This window comes from Schistocerca serialis, chromosome 1 (assembly GCF_023864345.2).
Source record: "Schistocerca serialis cubense isolate TAMUIC-IGC-003099 chromosome 1, iqSchSeri2.2, whole genome shotgun sequence".
NCBI lineage: Eukaryota > Metazoa > Arthropoda > Insecta > Orthoptera > Acrididae > Schistocerca > Schistocerca serialis.
This window is the reverse complement of record NC_064638.1, coordinates 704,749,279-704,763,622: the sequence shown is the minus strand read 5'-3', so window position 1 is coordinate 704,763,622 and position 14,344 is coordinate 704,749,279. Positions and strand designations below refer to the sequence as shown.

Genomic DNA, 14,344 nt, shown 5'->3' with positions numbered 1-14,344 from the left:
TCTTTTCTCCAAAGGTCTCTTTAATTTTCCTGTAGGCAGTATCTATCTTACCTCTAGTGAGATAAGCCTCTACATCCTTACATTTGTCCTCTAGCCATCCCTGCTTAGCCATTTTGCACTTCCTGTCAATCTCATTTTTGAGACGTTTGTATTCCCTTGTGCCTGCTTCATTTACCGCATTTTTATATTTTCTCCTTTCATCAATTAAATTCAATATTTCTTCTGTTACACAAGGATTTCTACTAGCCCTCGTCTTTTTACCTACTTGATCCTCTGCTGTCTTCACTACTTCATTCCTCAAAGCTACCCATTCTTCTTCTACTGTATTTCTTTCCCCCATTCCTGTCAATTGTTCCCTTATGCTCTCCCTGAAACTCTGTACAACCTCTTGTTTAGTCAGTTTATCCAGGTCCCATCTCCTTAAATTCCCACCTTTTTGCAGTTTCTTCAGTTTTAATCTACAATTCATAACCAATAGATTGTGGTCAGAGTCCACATCTGCCCCTGGAAATGTCTTACAATTTATACCTGGTTCCTTAATCTCTGTCTTACCATTATATAATCCATCTGAAACCTGTCAGTATCTCCAGGCTTCTTCCATGTATACAGCCTTCTTTTACGATTCTTGAACCAAGTGTTAGCTATGATTAAGTTATGCTCTGTGCAAAATTCTACCACGTGGCATGCTCTTTCATTTCTTCCCCCCAATCCATATTCACCTACTATGTTTCCTTCTCTCCCTTTTCCTACTACCGAATTCCAGTCAGCCATAACTATTAAATTTTCGTCTCCCTTCACTATCTGAATAAGTTCTTTTATTTCATCATACATTTCTTCAATTTCTTCCTCATCTGCAGAGCTAGTTGGCATATAAACTTGTACTACTGTAGTAGGCGTGGGCTTCATGTCTATCTTGGCCACAATAATGCATTCACTATGCTGTTTGTAGTAGCTTACCTGCACTCCTATTTTTTAATTCATTATTAAACCTACTCCTGCATTACCCCTATTTGATTTTGTATTTATAACCCTGTATTCGCCGGACCAAAAGTCTTGTTCCTCCTGCCACCGAACTTCACTAATTCCCACTATATCCAACTTTAACCTATCCATTTCCCTTTTTAAATTTTCTAACCTACCTGCCCGATTAAGGGATCTGACATTCCACGCTCCGATCCGTAGAATGCCAGTTTTCTTTCTCCTGATAATGACGTCCTCTCGAGTAGTCCCCACCCGGAGATCCGAAAGGGGGACTATTTTACCTCTGGAATATTTTACCCAAGAGGACGCCATCATCATTTAACCAAACAGTAAAGCTGCATGCCCTCGGGAAAAATTACGGCTGTAGTTTCCCCTTGCTTTCAGCCGTTCACAGTACCAGCACAGCAAGGCCGTTTTGGTTAGTGTTACAAGGCCAGAACAGTCAATCATCCAGACTGTCGCTCCTGCAACTACTGGAAAGGCTGCTGCCCCTCTTCGGGAGTATTTAATTAACTCACAGAATGTCTTCACTTCAGCCAGTCTCCAGAAAGAACAAATAATTATCTCAGATCACATCTGAAAGGAAGTGTTGGTGCCAATGTGAGTAATGATCTGTGCTGACCACACAAAAAGCAGAAGTACATTCTCCTTTGCTACGAGCATGTCTTGTATGTTCTGTAGACTTTACTTCACTGGCAGCACAGCGAGGCCAAACACATCAAATTTCTTATCATTACTGTCAAAAAGAATTTCAGTACACCATTATGCTGCAAATTAACGTCTTAACAGATAACAAAAGTAATTACAAAATGAAAGCAATGGAAACAAATATGTTTAGCGTTTCAAGAAAGAGAAAAACAAGACAGTTCCTAAAACAAAAGTTAACTCAACTAGTACAAAATTAGAAAAACTTACCTTCCCTTTCTGCAACTAGCAGATGCTATGCTTTTATTCGACAATCTTTTTCTATCCTATTCTTTTTGAGAACTTGCACATCATCATGAAGCATCAATAAAAGCAACTAAAATTCATCATCAACAATAAATATTTAATTTAATGGTAAATCATGCCCTGTGACACTCAATAAAATACTGCCTAAATACTAAAAGCTTCACTAGACCACAAATTCTGTGCTGGTCATGCACATGTATGTTGTCTTTTGTCACAATTTTGGAATGCGCAATACAATGTTTTTGCAATGAAAATCAACTAAAACAATGATTTTATAAAATTCTTTACAATGAACTTAGAGTAGTTTCCTTGCAGAACAGAGAAAGCTAAGAAATCCAAAAATGGAAGGAACACTGGTCTTCATTTAGAAGAGTACTATATCACACCATATAACAGTTCTACACCAGATCTCTCAAATAGGCATAACTCATGTATGACGACTTTAAACCTTGCTTATCACATGTCAGAATTGTATTTCCAGTACTGCAAATTATTCTGCATGATACTGTCATCACAGATTATTATTTTGCAGCCTGTTTGATTAGCATACACTAATGCTGACATGAAACTGGAATGCCAACAATTTCTTTTATGGTTCTGAGTCTTTAAAAAATTTTAACCACCTAAACAGGAATTTCGTTTTTCTAAATTGAAACAGAAACTCTTAAAGATATTTCACAATACACACAAAACAAACCACTTCTGAAAAATGCATTACATATACAAAGAATACATACAAATATATAAAAATTGCCTCTTCATTTTTGTGTTCTCAAAAAGGGTAAGTAAACTCAGCAATATTCAATTTGAAAAGTGACTAGTCATTCTTTATCTGAACGGTGCTTTTTGTGATGCAATTGCAAGTCCATTCCATAGAGGGAACATTCTTTAAGAAATAAAGTCTTAACCAGTGACATAGATTAAATCACAGGCTAACAAACTATCTTTGTATGTACTATACACTTTCTTCTGTACAATATATTCACAAATATACAAGCGACAAAAACAACCTTTATAAATTAAAATAGGTTCTCTTGTTTTGGTGATTTTCTTCTCTGAGTCACAGCAGTCTGCAAACAGTCGGAGGAATTGAAGGAAAACGCGATCAGTGATATGCATGAAGTTCCTGAAGTTTGTTACAATGAGGCGTAGGAATATTTTGAGCTCTATGAAATAAGTCCCTGTCCCCAAAATTCCGTGCCTTCCAGATCATCGTATCCCCTGGAAAAAATGCAATTAATGAAACTTAAGAATCCTAAATAAGTTTCCTGAAAACCAAAAAACTGTTAGTTAAGAAAACACGCACACCTGTTTACAGAGTGATTCTACATGTGAAAATAAACTGAAGAAGTCCATAAATATGAAGACAAGTGTGAATATTGAAACTTCCTGGCAGATTAAAACTGGAAACAATCCCCAGGCTGTGGCAAAGCCATGTCTCCGCAATATCCTTTCTTTCAGGAGTGCTAGTTCTGCAAGGTTCGCAGGAGAGCTTCTGTAAAGTTTGGAAGGTAGGAGACGAGGTACTGGCAGAAGTAAAGCTATGAGGACGGGCCGTGAGTCGTGCTTGGGTAGCTCTGTGAGCCCTTGCCACCGAAAGGCAAAGGTCCCGAGTTCGAGTCTTGGTCCGGCACACAGTTTTAATCTGCCAGGAAGTTTCATATCAGCGCACACTCTGCTGCAGAGTGAAAATCTCATTCAGTGTGAATATTACTTACCGAAATACTGCGTAGGTACTGTATTGGCCTTAATAATGGTGTGACAGGTGATTGAACCATCCTGCAAGAGGTGTGGGGGTTCTCCAACAAATGACAGCACTGTGACATCGGACAGATGCAACAATGAAATCATACCCACTGTGTAATAATGGGTTGGATCAGTGAGCAGTTGTGAGATTGTGCATGTTATGCTTAAGTGTTGTTTCATTGAGCAAAATCTTTTTTCTGTTAATACCAATATGCTGCATACATTCACTCACGCAGAATATGCAGACATGTTTGTGTACAGGCACTATCATGGCAGTGCCCACGCGGCTGTGACAGAATACCAGAGATGTTTCCCTGTCGACGAACCCCGTGTGCCAGGGAATTTCCCATGGTTTTTCAAACCTTATGTGAATCCATAATACTACCCAGTGTACCCATAAAATCAGAACATGAGGCTGTCCAGTCAGTTGAGGAAAGCGAAGACATTAATTGCAAAGGTACAACAGAGTCCTTCCACCAGTACATGGCACACTTGCCGTCAGCTCGATATTTCACAAACGCGGGTGGGTGTACATTACATTCTATGGGCTTGTACCCATTCCATGTGCAGCCATGCAACATCTGCATCCAGATGACTCAATAAGCAAACAACAACTTTGAGAATGGTTGGTTGTACACAGAGACGTCATGCAATAAACTTCATTTACAGATGAGGCTACATTTATATGCAATGGTATCGTGAACGCCTGCAATTCTCATGATGAAGAACCCACATGACACTAGGGAAACAAGCTGCAGCATATGCACATTTCCTAATAGAAGACCTACCTGCACTGTTGGAAGATGTGACACTCCAATGACTACAAGTGTACCTGCAGCATGATTGGATCACCGATTCACTGCACCACAGTGTCCCAGTATCTGAATAACACATTTTCTCAACAGTGGATGGGCTGTGTCTGAACCATTAACTATCTTGCTGAATTACCTGACATAACCCCGTTCTATTTATGGGGCTGGTTAAAGGGGGATGTGTACACTATGAAGGTGGATACACGTGAAGAACTTGTTACTCACATCACCGGTACTGTTGCCTGCGTTAAAGCCTGCCAAGATGATGTTTGATGTGCAACACAACACACCCTCCAACGTTTTGGACACTTGTAGGACGGATCGGTCATCTGTTCCACCATTAAACTGTCCACCACAGTGTTTCAGTAAGCAATAATCACATCTTGTGATGAAGAAAGCTGGGATATTTTTACTTCCCCTCTTGTTTTGTCATCTGCCTCCTTAAATTTTTTTTTTTTTTTTTTCATGTCTGACTACTTACCATTAACAAACGTCAGTAAAATCTGCATTTTCATAAAAGAGAAAGATTGGCCCTCAGTTTTAAAGAATATAACCCCAGATCTAATTTTGTGCTTAGTTTTATGTACGTAATTGATTTTCTAATTTATTTAGACTATTCCTTGTTAGTATCTTTTGTTATAGGGTGAAATTAGTAATTGTTTCATAACTTAAATTCTATTGTTAACATATAAACAAATATAAATTCTGTACTAATTATAAACATTTGCAAGGAACAACTAATAGTATTCTTAAAGGATCTGTTTGGCTCTATTCAAAAACATGTTAGCAAAGCCAGCCCTTAATTAATTCCAAAGTAATTAACAGTTTTGTCAAAAGTCTTGTTTGTGGAATGGTATCTGTTAATTTCACGATTTAAATAAATAATTCGGCCTAACTCTTGCAGTAGAAGAAACTGTTAAAAAGAAGGAAGTTTTCTATGTATTCAGTCGACTGAATGAGTTAAGTTATAATCGCAATTTCTGTAAATTAAACATCAAACAATGTATAGTGTCAGTACTGATATACTTTTCTACAGGGTCAATCAATAAACTATTCTCCCAACTAATTTCAATAACAAGTCGCAAACAATCAGTTATCTTTAAAAGTAATGATACGGGAAAGGATTAATTCGCCCCAACACTTCACTTTAGATTTTGAATTTATTGTCACACCCTTCAGTGCAAATCACAGAGCAAGCAATTGTAACAATGAGAGAGTATTTGCACTCGTAATATTTGATATATAACTTAAGACTTACTTAATAAACAATAGGAATCTATAATTACTCCTTTTAACAGACATATATTTAAGACCATAAATGATAAAGATCAACGGTTAATAAAGTCCCATAGACTAGAGCAAGGATCACCTTTTCAGTCTCTGAATGAAGTTAGTAGGTGATACATGGGGCAGTCAGACATACATTAAATGTGACACTGTTAAGGACAATCAATCATTAAGAATTATAACCACAGATTAAAGAAAATTTATTTACAGCAATTATATCAATAGCAAATAATTAAGTCACGTCTCAGCAAATGCATCAAAACCAAGTCTTTCAGTTCTATAACAATGTTGGATTGTCGAATACACCGGTCTACCAACACAGAAGGCTAAATTTTACTTAACAGCAATTTCTCCAAACATAGAACAATCTTAGTAGTGTAAAATACTTAGGTTATCCAGAACTACTTTAATTCGGCTTTCTTGGGCATAGCGGTGGAGTAGATAATTAACCCCTTACTTCATTCTCCTGAGCAGCAACAGACGCTCGGGCAACTCTTACCCCTGCGTGGCTCGGGAAAGAGGATGACTGCACCAGGAGGAGGAAACATTTACCCAAACTGGAAATGGAACTCACCTAACATGAACCACTGAGTTGGACGAAGACCAGCTGACAATTTTTAATCATTACCCAAAGCTTGCTGGCCAGCGGACGAAAATTACATAGGCAAAGTAGCTTTATTTGTGCTCACAAGAATTGATAACTTCTGCAAATGAGATTCCGGCAGAACTACCGCCGTAGTATCAATACGGGAATTCGGGACTGAGGAGAGCAAGTCAGCAACGGTCTCTACCAAATAGATCCAACATTTCAGACAGACCGAGCAACCGACATCAGTCGTGGCTAGGAGGATTACCAAATAGAAACTCTAGCACTACCTTCAATATAATTAAATAGAGCACTTAAATGCCACGGGAACCAAACTCTTTAACACAAGAATATGTACACAATAACAGTGACTAAAGTTAAATATGCCTACGTACTAAAACACAACAGATATTAGCGAACATTAACATAATCTCACAATTCAGACATCCACAAAATTAATTGGCTACAGTTCACTCTCTCTCTCTGCCAGACAGTACAAGGTTATTTAAACATTTTACGACGTGCTTATCCAAACAGTGACCTACACCATCCATGGGAAAACAACGGCTTGCAGAAGATCCACAGCCAAAAATTTTTTCTTTCTTTTTTAATGACATGCACCATAAGTGAGTCAGCAAGGGGGCAGTAACACACACGAGAGGCAATTTCCGATCACAAACTCAAAGCAGAGAAATGTTGCCACATAGTTATTAATAGCCCCCACAAAATTGGGATATCGGTCCGGCCAGACGATGACCGTTGCACAAACTAGACGAAAAAAATCTTACTTTCAGTGACAACACCACCTTCTGGACGTTATTGGCAGCCGCCGACAGACTTCATAGCTTCCACATCCCATGAACGGAAACCAACGTTGTCCACAGGAATTACAGCCACTTATGCCCTCACGCCCCGGGTTTTTTGGTCCCATACAGACTTAGCATAGAGGGACCGAGTGTTCCACTCCAGAACCAACATGCAGGTCCAAACACACATCTCTAACTGCCTTGTCCGCCCTCGGCACGTAACACACCGCCTCCTCCCACCGGACGCGCTAGCAGCGCACTCGCGGAGGCTCTGCAACGCCCTCTAGGAAAGCGCGGAAACTCCAAACAAAACTCAACCATGGGAAAAACAGAAACTGTGGCAAATGACACGGTTTAAGAACCTATTAGTGTGAGGATATATAAGGGCCCAAATTTTTGCCCGAGACAGTCAGTCCACGCCCCAGTTTCAGACAAGAAACCTGTGTTGAGTCAACTTAACTGCAAAATAAGTGTAACACAATTAGGTCTTGTGTTAAAATAATGACAGTGTCTGTTCCATAATACCTGATAATTCAAAAGGAACTGTGAATTACGTAGTTATGTTTTTTACTGCTCATAAATATTCAACAGTAAATTATTGTAGCTGTATGTGGATGTTTGCCTTCAACCTACTGATGAGGATTATCGAAAGATAAACAGTCGTGAACTTTCCACATAATTGTGTATTATTGTGGGGTTGTGAAAAGTGAAAGTAAAGAAGTGTGAAATGCAACTGTTCACCTGTCAGCTACATTATTTACAGTAGTCAGTGTCAAAATTACAAACCCCATTTTTCAGCCAGTGTAACAACGCAGTATGTCGACACTGAGGACAATCAACCATGAAATAAAGCAGGGGAACGTCACACCCTGTCTTCATAACCAATTATGGATGCATGTAGTCTTCAACTCGCTCCAGTTCCTTAACAATCAAAAATCAGACTAATGTTCGTAGGACTGTTTTGGTTTATTTTCACATCTAGGATCACCTAAAAAATTATGTGACATTCCTTCAACATTCCCTCTGAGTCACCCTGTATATAACACCGCCCCCCCCCCCCCCCCCCCACACACACACACACGAGAGAGAGAGAGAGAGAGAGAGAGAGAGAGAGAGAGAGAGAGAGAGAGAGAGAGAGAGCAGGTAATTAACAACAACAAAGTACTAGTCATGGATAACCTGCATTTGTGTGCTATATACTTTGCTGTAAACTAAACAGAAAAATTAATGAAAAGTAGGAGAACAGGCTGCACAGAGAAAGTGGAGCAACAATTAAACAAGGGTATAATGGAATGGGCAAATAGGCCTTAAGAGCGCATGATGGATGTGGAACCACTATGCTACATCTTTGTTTATACAGGAAGCGTATGGATCCAAGGACGTGTTACAGCTATGACTTGGAGCAAAGCACGAGTGAATGGGAACCAATGTAGTGGAGTAGCAGAGTGAATGTGGACAATATGAAGAAAGGCTCAGTAGGTCTCAATAATAAAGATTTGTTGCATATTTAACTCCTTACCCTCAGGTCTCAAAAATACTTTGTAGTTCTTAATTTAATGTAGCAGTACAATATTTCTGCAATGAAACACTTTCAGTGCAGTTCATCACTGGCCCTTTGGTCTTCAACATCACAATAGTCACACCATCACTGAATCTAAGTTTATTAACTGCAGGATGATTTGTATCATGAAGGGTTTTATGCCATCTTCCTTTATATGGGTGATGGTATGTCAGTGAGAATAGTAAAACTTGTGGCAATGCCTATGTATGCCTTGTTTAGCTGGGCTGGGCTCTTACGGAAAAAAAGCAATCAAAAAGAAAAGCAGCAAGGCCACTGTTTGACATGTTAGCCACAGTAGCTGTAGATGCCCTTGTGTGATGTTGCAGTAGAAATATTGCCAATGATCCCCCCCCCCCTCCCCCAAATCCACACGCACCCCACTCACAAGCACCAAAAATAGCATGCACAATAAACTAGTTTCTCACAGAGTATCTTTTTTGCACCATATTTCCATATGACACAATAAAATGTAAAACCAAAGCAAATTTCACAATAGTGGTATACAATACCCTCATTCCTCTTGTTAAGATCTCTTACCTTTTCGTGCACTATGTTTGCAGCAAAGTCTGGAAATCACTAGACAATGCTCTCCCATGTCTTCATCTCAATGTAATAATCAAATAAAAGTATTACATTACAAATTAGACATGGCTGTATACAAAATCAGGCTCATAGAACAAATCTGCCATAATGCAAGCATACTTTGTGTTAACAAAATTTTCTGTCTTGTACCTCAGTGTAAGTTTTAATTTGATTCAGTTGTACAAAATAATGTACAACACACATTTCTTCTTTTTTCCAGTTTACACACATGACAAGAATAAATACATTGTCTGACATGAAAAGTGAAGCACTCAGGAGAAGACGACATGAAATGGAACTTCACACACTAAGAGAGTATGTGATGTTATTTCATAGATTACAAAATCAAGTAAAATTTACAAAGAACTTGGTAGTATGAGCCTATTTACCAGTATGACGTTGCAGTTGTTGGATCCTCTGCATAGGCAAACTGGCCCACACTGTTGTAACTGGTCCTTGATAACCTGGAGACTGGCACTGGGGTATTGAGTTGATATTTGATCTGATACAATACATTCTACTGGGGACAGGTCTGGAGATCTCTGTAACTACAGAAGTAACTCAATGTCACAAAGACAGTTCAAAGACACACGTGCCATGTGTGAACAACCATTGTCCTTTTGAAAACAATGAGAGGTAGCACAGAATGTCTGTGACGTACTTTGGTGCAGTAAGATTTCCTCAATCACTATCAGTCATGACCTGAAGTCAGACCCGACTACTACCCACACCGAAATGCCAGAAGTAACACCAATATGCCTCTCCAAAACACTGAAATAATAGTACCTCTCTCCAGACTGCCGCTATTTTCATCCAGGGTAGTGCAGAGCCGTTATTCATCTCTGAACACAATGGGATGCCATTCATCAGTAATCCACGTTTCCCAGTTATGGCACCACCTTAAATACAGCCATGTGTGGTGTGGTGTTGTGTTAACAGAAACCTACGCACAGAATGGTAATTCCCTAGTCTGGCTGCTGTTAGTCTCTGACCAGTGGTGTGGGATAACAAAGAATGTTGCAGGGAGAGCATTACTTGTTCTCAGATCAAATGTGAAGTGGCTACAGTGTGGCTGGTGCACAATACAATTAATCCCTCCCCTGCTGTGGTAAAGTGTAGTAAACCGGAACTTTGACGATGAATATGCTTGTTCCCATGCAGTCCAACATTGGGCCATCGTCACACCCGAATGTCTCACAGAAGTATATATTCCACAATTCGACCAGTTGGTCAAATGGAGACTCACAATGAATCCCCTTTCAAAAACTGCAAGGTGTCGACAATGCTGTCCCATATGAGTACAAACATCACCGTGCCCTTTGTAAATGATCACACCACATCTGATGCTGTTCGCTTCCCTTATATACCCTGTCAGGCTGGAAACACCGCTTAACACAAAGAACGTTAATGCAACCTGGTGGCTATTCTACCAGTCACAGACAACTGCAAGTCTAATCATTTACATACCGACCGATGGCATGTTCGTATACGAAGTTACATTCACAACCAACTATGTATCCTGCGTGTTTTTCTTTGTCTGATAGTGTATACTAAATCTTGACACAACTACAAGTTTCTACATGGGGATAACCTGCTGCAATTATGACGACACAAACTCTGCTTCAATAGTAAGAGCAGACAATTTTCAGTTCCTTCTGTAATACAAATTTGCTAGACAGGTCCTTGCACCAATAATATTGGAATTCATTCTCCAATAATTAACTAACATTCTTTAAACAATATTTTCTTCAATAATTATCTCAAAGACTTATTTTAGTGACTTCTGTTACTTTGAAAATGTGGTTCCATGAGTCTTTTTGAATGTAACTTCCACATTTGAGGTGACCACCTTAGTGGCAGGTAGCAGCAGAATTGCTTGCTATTGTCCTGGATGTTACAGATTTAAAATAAAAAGTAATTCAAAACATATGGTAAAATAATTTCTGACAGCTAGGTAGATTTAGCTGAGTAACCATCTGGACGACGGAAGACAGGAAGAAAGGTACGTGTAATCACTAATTATGAGTAGAAATATTCAATGAAGAGCAGACAGAAAAAGCCAGGTTCGAGTCAGTACAGGATCTAAGGTCTTAAAGAAGATGACAACACAAGTTATGTTTTTCAACAAACGAGAAATATAAAACAGGAATATCTGACTGACACTGTACAGTCTCAACACCTACTTTTAAATTATTAAGGAAGATTGGGGTCTGATGTTACGTGTGAACTTCAAAGTACAAGTTTTAACTCACAACAATTGTAACGCGGCAATAATACAAAATCAGTCTTATAACATCATGGGGCTACAGAAGATTCTACAACCAATCACCAGAAAGTATTTTAATGCAAGTTTCTCTTGAAGTTTAGGCTTAATGAAGATCTGTTGGTGTGGCAGAGCAAGAATTCAGTTATCTATGATAATGACAAAATGCTGCAACCCACTTATGCAAGACTAACTAAGAATACCTTTCAAACAAACTCCAATAAGTAACTCTTGCAACAGTAATTTTTACAACAGCAGTTCCCAGAACACAATCAATCACTGCAGAGAATGTTATCCTCTACTTACTTTATTCATCACAGTAAAGTACCTGACTTACTACACATTTTTTATTTATTTATTTATTGCCAGAAGAGCAATATAAAATCTATGCGTTTTTCCATGGGGGCAAGCAGAAAAGTGTTTGGTTAGATGGTGAAAGAGCGCTATCTACAATCCCACAGTTGGTTTGCAGCTATACCACTAAAAACGGTTGCAGGAGAGGAGAGGAGAGGATAGGATAGGAGAGGAGAGGAGACATACAGGGCGCCTTAAACTGTAGCTAACTGTCTACATACACACCATTTAGAGGCATGCAAAATGGCAATGTAAACAACAGAGGTAGCTACGAATTTTTTGTTACAAAGATAATTCATAGACAGGGCCTATTAAACTAGGGGAGAAAATAATTCCAGATCTAGATAAACATATTTCAAGTTGTAAAACCACTAGCAAATGCGACATACAAGCAGAACCTGAGAAAAAAATGTGAGACACATTATGTAGCAGACATGGTCTCAAGGGCGAAATGACAAGATAATAACATGCATATAAACTTACTACAGTATAACCAAACTTGAGGTATGAAAAAAAATTCAAGTCTACACAAGTGGTAGAATAAGGTATGTAATACAGGCCATCCTTCTACAAGAAAAATTACAGTCTGCAGTCAAAAATACAGAAACCCATTCCCACAAGAGAAGTAGAAACAGGAAGGGTGGGGGGCAGAATAAAAAAAAAAAAAACCTTCTGAAAATATAGCTAGACACCAAAAAACATTATGTAACTCTGCATTCCCTTGAATGTCTCAAACAGACAAAGCGAGCGGGTCACATCCCTATCTGAGTAATTATTCTCATTATCTTTTAGTTAAAAAAAATTTTAAGAATTGGTAATCAATGTGATGAAGAGTTCAATTATGACTACATCCATTTCTATTGTTAATAAACAGCATTCTAATCTCAACAAAGGAGAGAGCTTCAAGTTGCGGGTCAGTCTACCGACATGAAAATACTCACATGGGTCTGGTTTTATTTTTTTTTTTTTTTTTTTTTTCATAAATAGGCCTACCATAAGTATAATCTATGGGAGTAGAGAAAAAAAAGAAGGTAAAGTTTGACAATAAAAGATCTTACAAAAGAGCTCAAAAGGTAACTTACTGTAATTCTTTTCCCTGTGACATGCATGCCGCAGGTTGTTAATATATTCCTCTTCAACTGACATTTCTAGCCTTCGGAGGCTGCCCTGATATTCTGTGTGGAAATTTTCCTTCACAAAATAGGGCACCTTTAAATTCAATGTTGTCCTCTGGACAGGAAACTTTCTGAAAGAAACAGTTATCAGCTACCAGAATTATAACAATTCATGTCAAGTAATGTATTAATGAAAACATGAGAAATTGACACCTAGTGAACATTGCTGTTTATGCACTTCACATTATATTTAGAAGTATAAACAATAGAGAACACCGCGCGACTGCTACGGTCGCAGGTTCGAATCCTGCCTCGGGCATGGATGTGTGTGATGTCCTTAGGTTAGTTAGGTTTAAGTAGTTCTAAGTTCTAGGGGACTGATGACCACAGATGTTAAGTCCCATAGTGCTCAGAGCCATTTGAACCAATAGAGAGAACGCAAAACAACGGTCCAAGACCTTCACATTCCAACTCAACTCAAGACAATACTCCACCAGGAGCATTTAATTCACATTATCATGTGGTATACTCCCTGTTTTCCTATCTAAAGAAGATGCCAACACAGAGACCACTTTTTAGAAACAGTCCACTATTTCAAACAGTCCTATTATTATTAGTAGTATCATTATTATTATTAGTAGTATCATTATCATTATTATTATTAATTCAGTCTCTTGATTTGACAATATATTCCCAAGTTCAAAAAACACTTGAAACATCAGCTAGTGACATCCACTATTCTCTCAGAATTTCTGGACAGAAACCACACAAATATAAAAGATATAATTAAAGAGATATAGAACTTGTACCATAGTAAATCCAGAAACATGCTACATTACCTCCTGCCCCCTTACCAATCCATCCTCTCTCCCAAAACAAAATTCACTGCAGTTATAAAATCTTTGATTCAGTATTAAAATTAGTACAAAAACTAAACGTTAACAAATATTTTCCCAGTACACATTCACCAATGAGCCTGGTGTTTTTCATAAGGCCTTCAGGATGCATTTGCCAAACACTATATTAATTATGTTTTTCAGTATACATGTAAGGCATGTATTATATGAAGTCAAAAATGTGACAACACGAAGAAATGCAAAGCAGATAACAGTAGATGCAAGTACATAATAAGGGGTGTAACTATTTGTACGGACGTATGGTGCCAAGCATGCAAGAGGAACTGGTGAAGTCATTCATAGATATTTAACTGAAAAAGTAAACATGAAAAACTACATTACCAAGCTCAAAAATAATAAACAAATGGTAAAAATATGTTTATCTGATTTTCATTGGGCAAGGG

General features: G+C 38.4%; 1 protein-coding gene and 1 long non-coding RNA gene across 2 annotated transcripts in view; one reads left to right on the top strand and one right to left on the bottom strand.

Annotated features, from left to right (window-relative positions):
• LOC126480965 (uncharacterized) overlaps positions 1 to 14,344 on the top strand; it is a 182,897-nt gene that overhangs the window by 139,640 nt on the left and 28,913 nt on the right. The window lies entirely within an intron of this gene.
• The window catches only part of LOC126480955 (dnaJ homolog subfamily B member 12), a 135,005-nt gene continuing 122,669 nt past the window's right edge, over positions 2,009 to 14,344 (bottom strand). Inside the window, exons 8-9 of the mRNA XM_050104386.1 lie at positions 13,012 to 13,175; positions 2,009 to 3,153 (exon numbers count right to left, since the gene is read on the bottom strand). Of these exons, the coding sequence (XP_049960343.1) occupies positions 3,038 to 3,153; positions 13,012 to 13,175 (280 nt within the window). The 3' untranslated portion in view covers positions 2,009 to 3,037. The remainder of the gene's footprint in view (positions 3,154 to 13,011; positions 13,176 to 14,344) is intronic.